The 21,226-nt window shown below is 45.4% G+C and overlaps 1 protein-coding gene across 1 annotated transcript; it reads right to left on the reverse strand.

Annotated features, from left to right (window-relative positions):
• Positions 1-6,109: 6,109 nt before the first annotated feature.
• On the reverse strand, positions 6,110-16,284 carry tmem179bb (transmembrane protein 179Bb). The gene is made up of 5 exons (XM_048237734.1): positions 16,142-16,284; positions 11,825-12,021; positions 9,745-9,882; positions 7,574-7,652; positions 6,110-6,351 (listed from the first exon to the last, which is right to left on the reverse strand). Exons 1-5 carry the CDS (start codon positions 16,244-16,246, stop codon positions 6,211-6,213), a joined length of 660 nt encoding a protein of 219 aa, XP_048093691.1. The 5' UTR covers positions 16,247-16,284; the 3' UTR covers positions 6,110-6,210.
• Between the last annotated feature and the right edge of the window lie 4,942 nt (positions 16,285-21,226).

Below are 21,226 nucleotides of genomic sequence, written 5' to 3' on the forward strand. Positions count from 1 at the left end.
ACACGCAAAGACGTAGCTGAGCTGATTTGTCGGTCTGTCGCTTCTACCGGGAACCCCCCGTCACCTCCACGAGGCCTCCCGCCCTCCCTCACCGCCTTAATCAGCTTCTGCAGGAAAGGGACAGCTCCGTTATAGTCACATATCTGATGACAAACGAGCTCCATCAGCAGCCTGCTACACTGCCACGGAAATTACTGCAGAGCGTGTAGAGGGCAGCGAAGGACAGCGGAACAGCAGAGGAGAGGAGAGGGGAGGAGAGGAGAGGAGAACCGCAGTACCTCCGCAGCTATGAGCCTCCAGGTAAGGGTGCCAGGCAACTGTCCCACGGCTGAGTGAACTCAGCTACCGCAGAGGCACAAGCTTCACGGACTGTAGGCTAGCGGATAGCCTACCTCACACCCCATCTAGAAGTTTTCCCTGACTCATTGTTCGAAGTTATAAAGCCATGTGTTTGATTACAGCAAAACAGCAACAAAATAAGGGTTGGAGGAGAAATATTGATTCCTTTAATTCACTTGTTTCTGTTTATGGCATGGTTTGCCTAGGCCTAATTCTGCCAAAATGGTGTTGTTTGTGTAGGCCTATATATATATATATAGATAGATAGATAGATAGATACTTTATTGATCCCCAAGGGGAAATTCAATGTGTTTGTACTGAGATGGTATGATATGGTAGTTGATTTGTAAACAGTCCTGGCACTAATCTGGGTCTTATGGTATAGCCTACAGATCTTAGACAGATCTGGTTCCAGAGTCAGCTGCTGTCTGGAATTGGCCTGCTGGACTGGACTGGTACTGAAGTGTTGTGCAGTTGAGCAGTTTCACTCAGGTGAGAAGTTAAGCCTGGATGATGGCTGAGTGTATTGATAGCAAAGGAAATCTATTCTGGTCTGGTCTGGTTTGTGCTCGGGCTACAACCAACTCACTGTGTGTGCATGATCACTCGAGCTCATGCAACTAGTAGCCTATGATGCTCTTCCCCCTCGCACTGAGGATGACGCACCTGAGGGAGGGAGAGAGAGGGGGAGGGAGAGAGAGGGAGGGAAAGAGAGGGAGGGAGAGAGAGATGGAAAGAGAGAGAGAGAGGGAGGGAGGGAGAGAGGGAAGTGAGGTGAGAGAAATAATCTTAATCTTAAAGTAATCAGCTTGCAGCCACCTCCTGATGAAAGGACCTACTGTCATGCAATTTCTTTAAAGAAATACACCCTGACAAACACACAAACACAAACATGCAAACACACACACACAAACACAAACATGCAAACACACACACACACAAACTATACTGTATATAGCATAGCAAACTGTGCCTATAGAAATAAACACTATGTGGACAAAAGGATATATAAGGCCATCACACCTACATGATCTTTAGTGACACCCCATTCTACATCCATGGGCATAAGATAGTAATAGCCTGCACTCTTCTGGGAAGGCTTTTTACACACACACACATACACACACACACACACACACACTGGGAAGGCTTTCCACTTGATTTTGTAGTGTGTCATGTGATTCAGAAGAGTAGTTGTGAAGTTAGGCTCTGATGTTGGACGAAAAAGCCTGGCTCGCAGTCTCGTGCCAGTTTACCCCATAGGTGTCTGATGGGGTGGGATCAGGGCTCTGTGTGGGCCACTCAAGGTCTTCCACACCAGACTCACCCAGCTGGGTCTTTATGCACACACACACACACGCACACACACACACATGCTGGAACAGAAAAGGGCTTCCCCAGACTGGTCCCACAAAGTCCCCCACACACACACACACACAGGAACAGAAAAGGGCTTCCCCAGACTGGTCCCACAAAGTCACACACACACACACACACACACACATACACACACACACACACACACTTGGAGGAAAAGGGCTTCCCCAGAAGCATAGAATTGTGAAAATGCTCATGGTATGCTGAAGCATTAAGACGATGACCCTCAGGGGTCTAGTGAACCACCCCATGAATTGAGTGATTAAGAAAGATGTCCCAGTACTTCTGTCCATATAAAAATAGGAGACATTCCTTAGTACTGTTGCTTTAAGACAGCCTGGTCACTCCTGAGTACTGTTGCTTTAAGACAGCCTGGTCACTCCTGAGTACTGTTGCTTTAAGGCAGCCTGGTCACTCCTGAGTACTGTTGCTTTAAGACAGCCTGGTCACTCCTGAGTACTGTTGCTTTAAGGCAGCCTAGTCACTCCTGAGTACAGCCTTGGTCATTCCTAAGTACTGTTGCTTTAAGACAGCCTGGTCATTCCTGAGTACAGCCTTGGTCATTCCTGAGTACTGTTGCTTTAAGACAGCCTGGTCACTCCTGAGTACTGTTGCTTTAAGACAGCCTGGTCACTCGTGAGTACTGTTGCTTTAAGGCAGCCTGGTCACTCCTGAGTACAGCCTTGGTCATTCCTAAGTACTGTTGCTTTAAGACAGCCTGGTCATTCCTGAGTACAGCCTTGGTCATTCCTGAGTACTGTTGCTTTAAGACAGCCTGGTCACTCCTGAGTACTGTTGCTTTAAGACAGCCTGGTCACTCGTGAGTACTGTTGCTTTAAGGCAGCCTGGTCACTCCTGAGTACAACCTTGGTCATTCCTAAGTACTGTTGCTTTAAGACAGCCTGGTCATTCCTGAGTACAGCCTTGGTCATTCCTGAGTACTGTTGCTTTAAGACAGCCTGGTCACTCCTGAGTACTGTTGCTTTAAGACAGCCTTGGTCATTCCACTCCTGACCCCTAGGGGACGACATCTCCAGTGGACACCCTGGTCCCGCGGGTGGAGGCGCTGCTGGACATGGCCACTGCGCTGCAGAGCCAGTGCCGGACGCAGAGCGAGCAGACAGTGGGCCTGGTGGCGCAGCTGCGCGAGGAGGCCCAGGGCCTGCGGAGGATGGGGGAGGAGACCCAGCAGGACATGACGGACATGCGGCAGCGACTGGACGAGCTCATGGACACCAAGGCCGCCTTCGATGCCAAGGAGAGGCAGTCCAGGAAACTCAGCAGGCAGTTCTGAGCAGGCAGCACACACACACACACACACACACATACACACTCACACTCACTCATTCACACACACACTCACTCACACTCACTCAGTCACTCACTCAAAACTCACTCACTCTCACACACACACACACACAGTCATACAGAGGACAGTCCAGCACCTACAGTCTAAAGGGTTCTGCAAACTCACACATGCATTCATAACCTGAATTGTATGTCTATAGGAAGTAATGGGACATGTAATCAAATGTAGAGTTCCACTGGACTAGTATTCAACAGAAATGTCCATTTTAAATGAAACTTTAATTAAAAGGTTCATAAATTATTGCAGATCATACACAAAATTATTGTTCAGTCTTTCTTGGCAGCCATATGAAAAAAGATCAGTGTTTCCCATACATTGACTTATTTGTGGCGGCCCACCACAATATCAACATTGACCACCACACAATGATTTTCCAGGTTGTACTAAATTGTGCTTAAAGCTGGTTAGCATCATAACCACGCTGCGCTAATTTGTTAAAACCTGTTGCATTCAAGTTAATTCTGCAAATCTACCACCACAAATAGAGTTCAATTCTGTGGGAAACACTGAAGATGTTAAACATTAGAACTTAATTTTTCATCTTTTCGATCACAATATTCCATTGCATCCAGGCAAGCTATGCAATTTTTCAAACTATACCATAGAAGTATCATGTTTGTAAGATATGTATCTTGAGTCAGTAAGTTCAAGGGCCGTTCACTCCAAGATCAATAACTATAACGATAACACTCTAGCTAATATGAATGAAAACATTGTTCACACAAACTATAACAAGAGCGTCATAAAGAATGATATCAGGGTCACTCTGAGTGATCGTGATAGTTATGGCTCTTAGTGTGAGTGGGCCATTACTGAGAATGATACCAGAGTTCTTTGACATTTGGTTCCACATGCAGTAATTTTGCGACTACATAATGGTAAATGTTGGTGTTCATTTCAGAATATGCACTTACACACTTTCATTCACAACTTGAGCTGTGATTGTATATGTAAATTCCTACATTTGTGGGTACAGCAAAATCCTCCTGTGTGTACTGATTATATTTACATGTTTACCCTTTGTATACTAATAAACAGGGAATAACAACAAACTTTATGTGATGTTGATCTTATCATTTACATTTCTTCTGATAAATAAACATCTCTGGTAACTCTGGTTGTTTTAAGATAAATAGAAAACATCTTATTGGAAGCTTATCCATGTTCACTGACATTAACCAGTTTGAGGGTGTTTGTAAAATTCTTCAAAACCACACGGCACTGAATGTAAATGTAGCGTTGGAAAACATTAGTGTTGAGCAAGAGTACTTTTAGTAACACATCAAATGTGCATCACCTACAGAGGGTCATTTGGAGGTTGTTTTAAAGCGATGGTTTGGAGTAATTTCACTCTAGGGTCCTTTGCACCATGACCCGAGCCAAACATCCTCCCAGAACCTGTTTTCCCTTGGTTGAACCCTGGTCAAGTAGCGCTGTCAGAAACGAATGACTTTCTGCAGGCAGCGCTAATGGAACCAACTTAGTATCTCGTAAATTACCCCACTAATAATTCCCAGAATGGTACGAAACTTCTACAGTAGTACAACTATGTTCTTTACTCATAAAACGAGGCATTGGAACGTTTGTAAGTACACCAGGAGTTTATTTAAATAACACTTGCCTGATAGCTTCTACTCTGCTGATATCTACTGCTGTGTCGATGTTACTTCAGTGATTTGGGAAAAGCCCGTAAAAGTCTTGGCAGGAAGCGATTACCATCAAAGTTTTTTGGTAAATCCAGTTTTTAAATGTTTTTTTTCCGAAGTGTTTACAACTTAGTGTTAACTAATAAGTGTTGCAAACTGGTACTACGAACAAAATATTAGTGCATTCCTGGATCTACATCCTTATGCATGCTTCCTGCCAGGACTTTTACAGGCTTTTCCCAAATTACAGAAGTAACGTCGACGCAGCGGTAGATAGTAGCAGAGAGTAGAATCCATCAGGCAAGTGTTATTATGACCGCCGCGCAGCGAAGCGGTTCATGGGCGGCCATACAATAAATTAATTTATGTTACTGTATACCAACTGGCCTGTAGGTGGCCGGACACAGTTTTCTGTGAATATCTCGAGAACCGTAGGGCCTAGAAGGACCACCTTTTTTTTGTATGTTGGTCTTAAGGGGCCATGTCAACCCATCCCATTACCACTCAATTCATGTATAGCGCCACCTAGTTAAAAATTAAAAAGCAATATTGTAATCACAATATCTCTGGCTGACATGGTCAAAACTGCACGAAATTGAAAGTGTAGGATCATTATGACACTCTCTGAATGCATTCCAAGTTTCGTGGACTTTCGTTCATGGGGGGCCATACAATAAAGGAATTTATGTGTACATTTAGTGACCGTACACCAACAGAGTTTTCTGTGAATATCTTGAGAACCGTAGGGCCTAGGATGACCAATATTTTGCATATGTTTGTCTCCAGGGGTCATGTTAACCAATTCCATATGCACACATGTGCATAAACAGATATTCATACACACACACACATTCACAGTAATCATACGTATGACACATACACACACAGTAGATATATGTAGGCTACGCATGCATGCACATGCACACACACAGGCACACCCACAAGCACATGCACGCACGCACGCACACACACACACACACACACGCACAAATGCACACAATTTAACAATTTCTCAGAATTATTTTTTTGGAAAAAATGTGCCGGACTGGGCGGCGGTCATATTTTGTACCGCTCCGCGGTACATCTAGTTTAAATAAACTCCTGGTGTACTTACAAACTTTTCAATGCCTCGTTTTATGAATAAAGAACATAGTTGTACTACTGTAGAAGTTTCGTACCATTTAGGGCATTATTAGTGGGGTAATTTACGAGAGGTTTGGTTCCATAAGCGCCTGCAGAAAGTCATTGTTTCTGCGCTGTCATAGTTTCTGACAGCGCTACTCGACCAGGGTTCGACCAAGGGAAAACAGGTTCTGGGAGGGTGTTTGGCTCGGGGTCATGGTGCAAAGGACCCTAGGGTGAAATTACTCCGAACCATCGCTTTCAAGCCGTGTGAGATGGTTGAGGTCCTCAGAAAGTCATTTGGAGGTCGTTTTAAGGTCGTGATGGGCGGTGGAAGAAGGTCATTTGGAGGTCGTTTTAAGGTCGTGATGGGCGGTGGAAGGGCTCGGTTTCAGCTGCATTCCAGTCGGCTCCTCTGAACCTGGCACCATGACGCCTCTGCACAGCTGCCACGGCGACGATCAGTATCCAGAAGAAGAAGTTCACCCACACCGATTTCTGAGGGACAAACATACAGTGGTACCTCACTAAGCCTTACAGGTAGATAGATATCTGTGACAGACAGGTCACAAGAAAAGCCAAGGTTTTCCACAACTACTATGATTTCTCGATTCTAAATTAATGTGAAATGTTCACAATTTGCACGGTAGTGTGCTGTATATCATGGTATTTAATAAGGTAGCTGATTATGACTTTTTAAACTGAAAGTTGACAGTAGGCCACCCTTCTCCTTCAATAAGTTCATAATGTACAAAATCTAAATCTAAATCTACATTAATTGTCACCTCGATATAAAATATAAAATCATCAATATTCCTATGACCTTTAATGCAGCAGAGCTGACAGTGTGGTGATGAGGTTGAACGTGTAAAAGGCCGTTCACATCTGGAACAATAATTACAAAGATAACCTCTGTCCAATGATAATTAAAGTCTCTAATGGATTCTGACTGCCTGTCAGCTTTTCATTCGCTCTGTTAGTGATCCCAACAATAACAACAACAATCTTGATGTTGATATAGTTACAGTATGCAGTGTGGATGTCATTATTCAAATTAGCTAGAGCAACATTTAAAATGGTTGTTTTTGCCGTCCTGGTTATAGTTCTGCTTATAGTTCATGGTGTGAACTGGCCCTGAACTCTGATGTGGTGGTCCAGTGTGACGAATAGTTCTGGTTCCTGATGTGAACAACCCTGAACTCTGATGTGGTGGTGTGAACTAGCCCTGAACTCTGATGTGGTGGTCCAGTGTGACCTCTGACCCCTGAACTCTGATGTGGTGGTCCAGTGTGATGACTAGTTCTGATGTGGTGGTCCAGTGTGACGACTCTGAACTCTGATGTGGTGGTCCAGTGTGACCTCTGACCCCTGAACTCTGATGTGGTGGTCCAGTGTGAACTGGCCCTGAACTCTGATGTGGTGGTCCAGTGTGACCTCTGACCCCTGAACTCTGATGTGGTAGTCCAGTGTGAACTGGCCCTGAACTCTGATGTGGTGGTCCAGTGTGACCTCTGACCCCTGAACTCTGATGTAGTGGTCCAGTGTGACGACTAGTTCTGGTTCCTGGTGTGAACTGGCCCTGAACTCTGATGTGGTGGTGTGACGACCCTGAACTCTGATGTGGTGGTCCAGTGTGAACTAGCCCTGAACTCTGATGTGGTGGTCCAGTGTGACCTCTGACCCCTGAACTCTGATGTGGTGGTCCAGTGTGACGACTGACCTCTGCCCTGTGGAGTCCAGAGGAGAACTGGTTGCCATGGTAGGGACTGGCCCAGGTCTTATTCTCCGCCTCCTCACAGCTGGGACAAACAAAAACAAACAAATAAAAACAAACCCAGTTACAGTAGAGTAGCAGCTTCACCCACCCAGATAGGGTGATGTCATCATTTACTCTAAATGTGTAGCTCTCCCATAGAAATGAAGACTGCCCAAAAGTCACACATAAAAACACACACACTTACATCATCACCGTCATCACCTCACATACATACAGCACACTGCTTGCTACAGTAAGCCTCCTCTACTTAATTGCACACTGCCCCCTCCCTACATACACAGCACATTGTCTTCAGGATCTTCTCCAACACACATCCTCTACATACTTACAGCACACTCCCCTCCCGCCCACACACACATCTTCACTGTCATCACTCACATACATCATACATACAGTACTCTGCTTTCAAAAGTAAGTCCCTTCACCATACTTGCAGTACACTGCCCCCCCCTCTCCCCTACATACACAGCACATTATTTCATCAGGAAGCTTCTCCAACACACATCCCCAACATACTTACAGCACACTGCCCCCCCCCCCCCCAATACACAGCACATTGTCTCATGAGGAAGCTTCTCCAACACACATATTGCACACTGCCCCCTCTCCCCACATACACAGCACACTATCCCATCTCCCTGTCATCCCCCAACACACACACAAGACCCTGGCAGTTGGGTTAGCCCCTTGAGTCGTGGATCTGCCCAAGGTTTCTTCCTTGGTAAGGGAGTTTTTCCTTGCCCCTGTTGCTCTTGGGTGCTCCTTTGTTGGTGCCCCCCCCAATCCCAATCCTCCCCACCTTTCTTATGCAGCCCTTGCCACTTAATCTACTAAACCCCTCTTCTACTGCACTTTTACCCCCCATAAATGCAAAATAGGCTGACACCAGACATAATTTCACTGCATTTCTTACTTCCAGTAACTATATGCATGTGACAATAAACTTCCTTGTATCTTGTCTTCATAAGTGCATAATCATACAGTAGATACTGTTTTTGGAATAACAACCTCCAAAGGAGACAGCAGATAACTTTAAAGGGTTCTGGAATGAGAAATATTTATGTTTGTTTAATTAATGTTTAAATCATCAAAATATGTTTTAAGAGTGATAAGCACATTACAACTCTTATTGTGTTGTATTTCCAGATCTGTGTAAAACCATGTACAGTATGGTGAAATACACGCCAGAGCTACTTGTTAACAGGTCTCAACATTAAAAAGCCAGCACTAGGATATGGGACAGCGGCGTCTCTCAAGGTCAGGACTCAAGGTCAGCTGAGGACACTGAAGTGGGCCAGAGATGTTGCTTGGGGAGGTTGTGCTGTAGCCCACATGCAGATAAAGCATATTTAAGCTCGGACACAAGGACACGTTAGGACATCACTGTACTAGAGGGAAATGGCAGCGTGACGACAGTGTTTACTGCTGAGAAATAGCAGGGACCAGTGATGCAACCCGAGGAAATGTAGCATTCGTCGCCTCAGGTCTCTCCTGCATAGTACAAGTAGAATTTATTGTTGCAGCAATTACTGTCACACTTATGTTTGTATATATTTTTGTACAGTATGTTGTCACTCAATTATAAGTCTCCTCTGCATTGTAACTTGAATGTTTTTTGTCATTTTTGTAAGTTGCTTTGCATAAATTTGCTGAATTTCCCCTCGGGGATCAATAAAGTATCTATCTATCTATCTATCTATCTATAAAAGTGTCTGCTAAATGAATACAAGGGCGCAGGAAGGGGGGTGCTGAGGGTGCTGCAGCACCCCCTGCTGGCAGAAGATAGATTTTTTAAAAATATTATATTTTTAAATAATTACTAATTCGCTGTCTGACATTTATATTTTTGTATGTGAAATGATGAGTCAAATAGCAAAAAAGAGTTATGGATAGGTTTGAATATAGGCTACTAAAAATGAACAGTTATAGAGATCAACGTGAACGTGAGTCAGTTACTGTAAGAACCGTAGCGTGGTTTCAGCTATGTGATAGCGATCAAGTGTGTAGGCAGCATTGCAGCCTGATTATTAGCCTATATTTAAAGCCAAACATCTGTGGTGTGGTTTTGACGATCAGAAAACACACACACACACACACACACACACAGTCCTTACCTGAAGAGGGACGGCAGTGTCTGTAGGATGGAGAGACACAGGTGCTCTCGGCCGATACGCAACACACACCCCGACACAAGCAGGAAGAAGACCACCACCCCACACACCAGCAGAGTCACGTTTATCCCAGACCTCTCCCTGCACACACACACACACACACACACACACACACACACACACACACACACACACACACACACACACCACACACACACACACACACACACACACACCACACACACACACACACACACACACACACACACACACACACACACACACTATCACATCTTCTGCAAAATAATCTTTTCACATTGCCACATATCCTCCTGTTTTGTATGTTTCTTGACACTATAACAGCACATTGCTGTGAGTATGTTCATCACATGAGTCCTTCAGCTCCCAATTGGCCTTGATTTGCAACCATCAGCACTGAGCTGTGAGAAGGACCCAGTGTCTTCAGTAACAGACAGCTCTTCTACAAGCGCCTGGTGTTCCTCTACATTCCACACAAATCAACACAGACACATACACACACACACATACACACACACACAAATGCGCGTGCTGCTAGTCCCTATCAGCCTGGGGGAGGTGGGGAGAGGACAGAATGAGATGCTAGTAAACAATGGCTAAAGTGCGGCTAATAATGTGTGCTGGCAGTGTTGCGGGTGGCGTGTTGCGGGCAGTGTGGTGTTGCAGGCAGCGTGTTGTGGGTGTTGTGTTGTGGGTTTTGCGGGTGGTGTGTTGCGGATGGTGTGTTGCGGGTGGTGTGGTGTTGCGGGTGGCGTGTTGCGGGTGGTGTGGTGTTGCGGGTGGTGTGTTGCTGGCAGTGTGGTGTTGTGGGGGGCGTGTTGTGGGTGTTGTGGGGGGCGTGTTGTGGGTGGTGTGTTGCGGGTGGTGGTGTGTTGCGGGCAGTGTGGTGTTGCGGGTGGTGTGTTGCTGGCAGTGTGGTGTTGCGGGCAGTGTGGTGTTGCGAGCAGTGTGGTGTTGTGGGTGGTGTGTTGCGGGTGGTGTGGTGTTGCGGGTGGTGTGTTGCTGGCAGTGTGGTATTGTGGGGGGCGTGTTGCGGGTGGTGTGGTGTTGCGGGTGGTGTGTTGCTGGCAGTGTGGTGTTGTGGGTGTTGTGGGGCGTGTTGTGGGTGGTGTGTTGCGGGTGGTGGTGTGTTGCGGGCAGTGTGGTGTTGCGGGTGGTGTGTTGCTGGCAGTGTGGTGTTGCGGGCAGTGTGGTGTTGCGAGCAGTGTGGTGTTGCGGGTGGTGTGTTGCTGGCAGTGTGGTGTTGTGGGGCGTGTTGTGGGGCGTGTTGTGGGTGGTGTGTTGCAGGTGGTGGTGTGTTGCGGGCAGTGTGGTGTTGCGGGTGGTGTGTTGCTGGCAGTGTGGTGTTGCGGGCAGTGTGGTGTTGCGAGCAGTGTGGTGTTGTGGGTGGTGTGTTGCGGGTGGTGTGGTGTTGCGGGTGGTGTGTTGCTGGCAGTGTGGTATTGTGGGGGCGTGTTGCGGGTGGTGTGGTGTTGCGGGTGGTGTGTTGCTGGCAGTGTGGTGTTGTGGGTGTTGTGGGGGGCGTGTTGTGGGTGGTGTGTTGCGGGTGGTGGTGTGTTGCGGGCAGTGTGGTGTTGCGGGTGGTGTGTTGCTGGCAGTGTGGTGTTGCGGGCAGTGTGGTGTTGCGAGCAGTGTGGTGTTGCGGGTGGTGTGTTGCGGGTGGTGTGGTGTTGCGGGTGGTGTGTTGCTGGCAGTGTGGTGTTGTGGGGGGCGTGTTGTGGGTGTTGTGGGGCGTGTTGTGGGTGGTGTGTTGCGGGTGGTGGTGTGTTGCGGGCAGTGTGGTGGTGCGGGTGGTGTGTTGCTGGCAGTGTGGTGTTGCGGGCATTGTGGTGTTGCGAGCAGTGTGGTGTTGCGGGTGGTGTGTTGCAGGTGGTGTGTTGCGGGCGGTGTATTGCGGGTGTTGTGGGGGGCGTGTTGCAGGTGTTGTTGGGGGCGTGTTGTGGGTGTTGTTGGGGGCGTGTTGTGGGTGGTGTGTTGCGGGCAGTGTGGTGTTGCGGGTGGTGTGTTGCGGGCGGCGTGGCGTTGCGGGCAGCGTGCTGCTCGCCTCTTCGCGTCGTCATCCGCACAGCTGGCGTAAATCCAGTAGAGGATGAGGGAGACGCAGTAAATGGACACACACACGGAGATGGCCGAAACAAAGTAGCAGAGCGACGCCGAGCTGGAGCTCTCCACCGTCAGTGTCTGGCCGGAGGCGTTGAGGTGAACGCCACCGTAGAGCATGCACCTGCCTGCAAACTGGCCCTCTGGGGTCAGCAGGCTTAACAATATCTTTTCAATATGTAGCTGACACTTTTATCCATGCATCTTACAACAATAAATATACAATAAGGAATGATAGCAATAATTTTAAGGTTAAAATTAATAATAATTTAATTTTTAGACTAGTTTCCGTTATCCATGTGGCCCTTCTTGGTTTAAAACAAAGACACCCTCCCCTCCCCCAATGAAACGCTAATGTACTGGTTCAAGGGCTATCAGGTACACAGGACAAAGGATGTTACCTTGATATAATGTATCCATGTGTCATGAAATGTAAATATATTCATGTTCGGTATCATTGTGATAGTCTCAGTACAAGGATTGTAATGATTTGATTGTAAGAATGTTTGGAACATTCTATAAGTGATATTTCTGATATATAAGATATCTCTCCTCATGCTATTCAGATAAGTGTGAAGTGGGTGTGAGTAGGTGTGTCTGATGCCAAGTGGAGAACCAACCAAGTGTGCTTGTTTTGGCGCCAAATTCTTCCTTTGTTTAAAGCATTCAAAAGTAACTAAACTGCAATGTTTGTCAGAATAAGACTTGGACTTAGACTAAGACTAGAAGGATGTAGAATGGAAGAGAGGAGAAGTTGGCTACAGGCCAACCTAGGCCTTCCAGGCCTGGGCTAGGCCTACATAGACCATATACCATTTTTTTGTACCCTCTCTGCTTGTAACAGAATAAACTTGATTCCTGAGTTTTTCCTTAAGATTAATATTAAGTAATTATTCACCACAATTACTTTCAGGAACAACAAGGAACATTAAGGAACAATAAGGAACATTAAAGGTGCCATGTGTAAGAATTGAGGTAAAAATATCCAAAAAAATTGCTACACGCATCAAAACAATGAGAAGAAATAAGGGTGATGATGTCATTAAAAAAATGACAAGGTATAGTGCTGCAGAGATATCAACCTGAATTAGCATGCTAAATTACAGCCCGACAGGTGTCGTAATACCAGTTTCAGCCATAGGGGGTGGTATGCGGGCAACATAACCGCCAGCCAAACTGCAATACACATGTCTCGTTTGTTACTCTAGGGTAGACCAACTCATTTTCTGGAGGTATACTGCCCCATCTTTTATGGAATGTGGAGTATGAATTGATTTTTTGGCGGACATTACACATGGCACCTTTAAGGAACAATAAGGTGCAATAAGGAACAATAAGGAACATTAAGGAACAATAAGGAACATTAAGGACCAATAAGGTGCATAAGGTACAAAGGTACAGAGCCACTATAGGATATTATTAGTGCAGCCATACGTTCTGCTATATAGAATAGAATAACAGGTCAAGAGAAGTGAAGGGAGGGAGACGAGGGATAGTCAGGATAGGGAAAAGGGTAGTGGTAACACACACACACACACACACACACACACACACAGCTCTAAATACTTCCATGACTTCCCAAAACCAGTAGACACAAACTATCACACCCTGGACATACTGTATAAATAATGCTTTGCAAACTGTGTGCGCGCCACCATTTTAGCATTTCAACAAATAGTGAGCATGTGTGCTTTTTGACCTTTGCTGCTTTCTGTTACTTGCTCTGCCATGTGTATGCAATGTGGTATGCTAAAACATCTGACCAGGAGTGGACACTGAACAGGCCATCTAGCACACTGGCCTATGTGTGCATGAGACAGAATGTGTGCACTGAACAGGCCATCTACCACACTGGCCTATGTGTGCATGAGACAGAATATGTGCTCTGACCTCTCATACGCCTGGAATGTGCTCTGAGACTCAACAAGAGAAAACAACAGGCCCAGAGCGGCTAATCTAAAGAAACACACCCGTGACACAGTGCTGTTGACCACTTATTCTGAAATAAAAAAGTGGGGTGGGTTTACATGTTCTCCCAACTTTAATACACCTTTCTGAGAATATCCCTGACCACAAACTCTGAGAATATCCCTGACCACAAACTCTGAGAGTATCCCTGACCACAAACTCTGAGAGTATCCCTGACCACAAACTCTGAGAGTATCCCTGACCACAAACTCTGAGAATATCCCTGACCACACACTCTGAGAATATCCCTGACCACAAACTCTGAGAATATCCCTGACCACACACTCTGAGAATATCCCTGAGCACAAACTCAACTTTAATACACCTTTCTGAGAATATCCCTGAGCACAAACTCAACTTTAATACACCTTTCTGAGAATATCCCTGACCACACACTCTGAGAGTATCCCTGACCACAAACTCTGAGAATATCCCTGACCACAAACTCTGAGAATATCCCTGACCACAAACTCTGAGAATATCCCTGACCACACACTCTGAGAATATCCCTGACCACAAACTCTGAGAGTATCCCTGACCACACACTCTGAGAATATCCCTGACCACAAACTCTGAGAGTATCCCTGACCACACACTCTGAGAGTATCCCTGACCACACACTCTGAGAATATCCCTGACCACACACTCGGCCACAGCGTTTCCTTTTTGAGCCAAAAATGGTCTTTGTTTTGTTTTCATGTTTTCACTTTGTCACACTTGAAAACCTAAAGAAGCTTTAAATATCAAATTGCACAAGCTGTCAAGTAGTCAATAGCCTACTGGCTACTGTTGTTAGATTGGACTACCCTGCACCCTGTAGAGTTTCATACCCTATGCTATATACCCTATAGTCTCATAACCTATATCATAATCCTTATAGAGTCTCATACCCTGTACCCTATAAAGTCTCATACCCTACCCTACACCCTGTCTCATACCCTATGTGTGGTATGCCAACAGCACTAAAGACCGCAAAGCCTTGCAGAGAGTGGTGCGCTCAGCCGAGCGCATCTCTAGGACTTCTCTCCCCTCCCAGCATGATATATACATCAGCCGTTGCAAGAACAGAGCCGCTAAAATCGTAAAGGACCACCTATCCCAGTAACTGTTCAGTTTGTTGAAGTCAGGCAAGCGCTTCTGCAGTTTGAAGGCCAAAACTGAGAGACTAAGGAAAAGCTATTTCCCTCAGGCCATAGACTCCTCAACATGGACATGCCAACTTTTATAAATACCATGGACTCCATCCCATTTTAATAACATTATTATTATTATTCATGTCACCTTATTATTTTGAATTATTTATTATTAACTTCTGCTTTTAATCTTATCTGTTTACTTAGATTATTTCTACTTTACATAGTCATGAAGCTAACCATAATTACATTTCACTGCTTGTTATATACTAATATAACTATGTAACTCTGAAGAACTTGTTTGATGATGGTGGAGGTTATTGTCCAATGTTTATGACAATACCAGTGCTATTAAATGGTTCTTAAAATGCTAATGAGTGCACATATTGTGAATGTGGGCAATACAGTGTGATTTCTTAATGTTAAAAATTGCAATTGGTGAATAAACTATTATGAGTACTCTTTTGATCCCGTGAGGGAAATTTGGTCTCTGCATTTATCCCAATCCGTGAAACATACTCAGCACACAGTGAACACAAAGTGAGGTGAAGCACACACTAATCCCGGCGCAGTGAGCTGCCTGCAACAACAGCGGCGCTCGGGGAGCAGTGAGGGGTTAGGTGCCTTGCCCAAGGGGGCTTCAGCCGTGCCTACTGGTCGGGGTTCGAACCAGCAACACTCCGGTTACAAGTCCGAAGCGCTAACCAGTAGGCCACGACTGCCCCCCATTTTTGGGGGGATAAACTGAGAGGTGGATAAACTCTAATAAGAGGTGGATAAACTCTATTTCAGAAATGTAAGAGGCGGATAAACGGCGTTTACTTCACTTCACCACTCCACCACATCCCTGGATGTAGGCTAAGACTGGAATGTCTGGAATGTCTGAACAAAAACAGTTGGTAGAATAGTCCTTCGGCAGCCGGCAACCTACTTTAATACCTACTTTAATACATTAACTTTAGTAAAGAGCAAACTTTTACCAGTCTTTTTTACATAACCTGTAGCCTACTTCTTCTTGAGTTGGCTATGTGTGAACTTTTGGCAATTCTGCAAACAATAGAATAGTTTAGCTCGAATTCCATTTGATTATCAAATAGCGGATATGAAGTAGGCTACACTGGCGATGCTGTGGGTCTGATCGGAGTGCGGTGTTGCGTTACCTGAGTGATGGTCAGCGAAGCCGCGGTGATGACCCCGCAGATGAAGCACCCCGCATACAACACCAGCTCCAGCACCAGCAGCCACGGCAGCGCCATCACCAACATCTTTGCGCGCTCTCAACCGAGTCCAAGCAGAGCGGCAGGACGGACACTCACTCATGTCTGATTATTTGCGAGCTGGAATCACAATGGACTCGTTGACGGCACCAGCCGTACATTCCTGGTAATTGAGTCCTAATACTGGACATGCCATGAATTGGACTCTTCGATGCTTGACGGTTGTAGCACAAGTCTGACTTTATTGTGAAGAGTCTGGAGATTTCTTTTTTCTTTTTTTTTATATTTTGGTATGTGGAAGGAACCTCGTGTTCAGCTGTCATGTGGAATGATTTAACGGTAATCCCCCAACCTGAAAGACACGGTCAGTTTACACCTTTTACATGTAATTTCTCAGAGCAAGTGGATTTAACTTTAGATACTTTAACTTTAGATATTCACATAGGCATTCGTGTCAAACACTATCCCTTTCATATATGTAGTGAACTTTGTGACATGGAGTGTTAATTTAAAGGCAAATGTTACGTGATATAATATATAATTTATTACACTGCATTTATTAATTTAGCAGACACTTTTAATCCAAAGTGACTTATATGTCAATTAAATTACAAAGGATTTAATTGTCCCCGGAGCACAATTTGGGTTAGTGTCTCGCTCAAGGGCATAATGGTGAAAGATGGGAATTGAACCCACAATATAACCCCAATATAAAGACATAAATTGCTATAGGCTACTATACAATATAGCCTACACTCACTGCTGTCCAAAATAATCACTTGCAGATGTAATCACAAACTAAACTTGAATAAACTCTAGGCCTACATAACTAGCAGTTGCCCTTCACCTAGGATGTTGATAGGACATTTAATGTGGTAACACCCTGCCAATACCAGAACAAAACAAAAAAGCACAACTCCATCAGACTAAAAACATATTCTCGCAAGGTTTTAATTAGGCTTTTAAGGCTATTCAAATTATTATTTATATTCTTTATTCACCTTTATTCATGTTTTATCTCCCTTAGCAATGGGATTCTCTTCTCTGACTGGCTAATGGGGTGGCCATTAACTTCGTATCACATGTATTTTAATTTCCATCTCTATGTTGGTTTGGTCATGTTATGTTCGTTGTGTTGTTCTCTTTCTGTTGGAGCATATTCTTTTGGTGCATATTGTTTATTGTTGCTCAACACGTTGCTACAAGATGTTACCACTTCCACTTTTGATCGCTCTCCACATCTCTAGCAGCCGGAGCGCATTCAAGACAAGAGAAGTAGCCTAGCCAGGCGATGCCTTGGGTGCACGGCACGAACGACGCACGCACGCATTCAGTGTGCGCAACTGTGCAGCCAGTAGAATGCCACTTCCTGAAGAGTGGTGATGAAGCGAAACCAAAAGAAAACCCTGCTCTCACTCTGCTGCTGTTTCTCAGACTGTGCACTTGGTGTTTGTTAGAACTAGAAAATGGCAGAAGTGATTTCTCAGGAGGAAGACTCTTTCACATGTCCAGTGTGTCTGGATCTGCTGAACGATCCATTGGCTATTCCCTGTGGACATAATTTCTGTCTGAGGTCCATTAAGGGCTGCTGGGATCAGGAGGACCAGAAAGGAGTCTACAGCTGCCCCCTGTGTAAACACACCTTCACTCCCAGACCTGTCCTCTACAAAAACCCTCTGATTGCTGATATGGTGGAGAAATTTAGGAGGACCAGAATCCAATCCTGCTCACGTCATAAGAAGGTTCTTGAGATATTTTGTCGTACCGATCAGAATTGTATCCCAGTAAACAAAATAAAGTCCTGGCGACGTCCCCTAAAGGTCCCCTGGCGAACGTCACCTCCTCGACATTGTGTAGGGTTCCCTTTACGTCCCGCGGACCTCTATTTGGGAGGTCTAAAAGACGTCCACGAGACTTTGAGAGGGCGTCCTGTAATGGTCACCCTTGCGGCGTTATGCTTGTAGCGGCGTTTATATTTCCGCGATGGTAAAAAAAAACCAAAAAAAACATGAAGTGCGATTTAGTACGGTATTACATCCTGTAAGGATCAGCGTTACTAGGAGAGAGGTAGACGGAACATGAACACGCATTAATGACTTGTTCTACTACTACTCAATCAACTTCACGCACCTCATATTTTCAGGCATGTATGAAATCACGTCCTCCAAATGCATTACACTAATGATGAGTAGACATGGACATTTATACCGGGCTTGGATGTGCTGCTTTCACATCTACGGTGTCATTTTCTTAATAAACTAATACGACGTTTTAATGGGCATATCCCGTAGCATATTGTTCATATGCATATCATCAGAGTAGGCCTAGGCTAGCCTAAGATAAATTGTTCAAACCATATTGTAAAAAATAATAATAGCCAAAAATACTAAATGAATCGCAATGCATGCTGGGAAGCAAAACTCAACATGAAATAAAGTACATGAAACATAACTAGAATGCATTGACGTTATATCCACTAGTTTTCTTGGACCTGTGATCAAACAGGGACAGCCTATAGGCCTACATGTAAGCCTATCTTCCTGGAACATTGCAGATAAAGAAAAATTTATCGTTTTCTCTAGGCTATGAATGCTCTTTGTAGCCAACTTTAAGATGAAATAAATAGATTCCAGATGTTTCTATTCTATATCATTGTTTTATTAATAAACAGTAAGGCTCTGGTGAGGCAGAGAGCTGCTCCTCGTCAGAAATCTCATCGGATATGTGCACTCTTTGCTGTTTCCACAAGGAGCTGCTGTAACATCGGGGACAGCTATCGTGACACTTTTAAAGCATCGTCAAATAAATTACAATGACATTTAAATAAGTCATGAAGAAGCTAGGCCTATCCTTAATTATTCTGCAATGTAGCTAGATCTTTTGCCACTTCTGTTGACAACCCTAAACAAATGCTCGTGGTCTGTTTTAACATCTCTATGATAGCTTCAATTCTACTAGGAAGACTTCGTTGTAGCTTACTCCTCCCATTTACGGAAGCCAATCTTAGCGTTGCCTACTTTCCGGAAAGCCCTGCAATCTGATCATTCACTCATTCAATCAGCTAGCCTATAGGAATTCAGTGGGCTCTTTAAATATGTACCACCTAACACTGCTTCTGCTTCTCAGTGCGCTGACTTTGGCGTCCTAGCTCAGGCTTCCGCGTGGACCTGGGCTCTCTGCATTTTACATTCGCCCCTTCTGCCCTCAGTGGCGTTACTTGTTACAATCCTACCGCCCTCGTTTGCTGCGCTGTTCAGACCTGTCGTCCTTCAGTGAGGGCCACTGCATGTCGCTTCATCGCTAATCTCTGCCTATCGGAGCCAGTCAGCTCACGCTGTTGCAGCCTTCAATTCCGCGATAGCCTACTGCGGGTCGCCGTCCTCAGCGCAACTCTGTTGCAGGCCCATGTCGTTTTCGGCAACAATTTCTCAAGCTTCAGCATCTGGTTGGTAAGGTTATCGTGCTCTCTTCCCAAGCTCCTCGAGCCGGGCTACACTCTACCCACAGTCATGCAACCTGCTTGCCAACGATATTCGGCGGGCAGCAAACAAACTGACTTGTCTGACCGCGGTTTAACTTTCACTAAGCCTCCTTACATAATTCCTGCTGATTTTATAATCCTTGCGATTTGTGCTGTAAATTGCTGGCCTGCACCACGCTGCCGTTGAATCCAACCCTGTATTAAGACCTGTTTAATTGATGTTCTACACTCACTGTGGTTATCTCAATGTCTACCTTGGTTGAGCGTCGTCAAACCAGTTGTCTTTGTGTAGCCTCTTAATTTGCCTCGCTGCTCGTTGGGCTGCATAGGCTTTAGGCTAGGCTACTCGTCTGCTGGACCTTCGGTTCAGGTATCACTCCTTGTGCATGGCTGCGGGAAGCCTCAGTTCATCGTTGCATTCGTTTAATCATCTGGGATTGCGTCCCATACCTTCTGGTAGGAAGTCTACACGGCCTTCCTCGGGTGATTCTCTGCATGCACTTGCCGTTGCTCAAACTACAATCAGCTACCGCTGATCTGTGATGTCCCAGGTATGCCGTGACGTCCCTGACGTTCTCAGCTATCTGGGTTCTCAATTTTGGGGGGTCTTACACCAAAGCTCGAACCAAAATGACGGCACGCCCACCCATGGTCATCAATTGCCAGTATGTCACACAAGCTATTATCTAGGCAATAATAGGTGTTTTCTTTTCAATGCCCGTATTATGTCAGTGTTCACGAGCTGACACCACAGTGTGGGCTCATGCCCACATGGTTGAGCTTTTAATTAAGAAGCTGTGTCATTTGTGTATAACATATCCTTCTAGCGTCTTTTGTATGGTTAAAATGTCTTTTCTGATTCCATTATCGTGTATTGGGTTCCTAGAATTCTATGGCAGGCCTCACTTTGCTCACTGCCCACCAGTGGGTCGCTTCAGCACTCCATATATTGGTTTTAATGGTTACCGGCTGTTCATGATTATGTCGGCAATTTTACATTTTGCTAGTTGTGGTTTAAATGGTGGCCTATGCTGGAAGTTAGTTGATCCGCGACTACCAACGTAGCCGTTGGCTGGTTGTTTTACCGATAACGATGCTACATGTCACCTGTCTAACCACTCCTTCCTTCTCGCAGGTCAAACGGGCGGTCCATCATCACTGGCAGACTCAAGTCTCCTTCAGGCCAACGCCCGGCCCCTTCATGCACTCTCTTTAGACAAAGCGGGTCTCTGCGTGTCCGTGTGATTTCAGCCCATCTAGTCACGCCATCAGTCACATTGATTGCTGACTCGAATTGCCCGTTTAGCAGGATCCTCTGCAAATAATGTGTACTCTAATTTCCATTCTCCTATTTTGCCTTGGCTGTTTTGTTTTTTGGCAGATATGCTCACCCGAAGTGATCGCGCCAGGGAGGACGTGCAAGTTCCTTTTACATTCTCCTCCCAATCTTTAATTTGCTAACCCCTGCAGGTGCATCATGCCTCCCCTCTTCCGTTGAGGGGATGCAGTTCATCAATGGAGAAGCAGTTCCACATATCACACTAACA

The sequence above is a fragment of the Alosa alosa genome, chromosome 2, assembly GCF_017589495.1.
Source record: "Alosa alosa isolate M-15738 ecotype Scorff River chromosome 2, AALO_Geno_1.1, whole genome shotgun sequence".
Classification (NCBI taxonomy): domain Eukaryota; kingdom Metazoa; phylum Chordata; class Actinopteri; order Clupeiformes; family Clupeidae; genus Alosa; species Alosa alosa.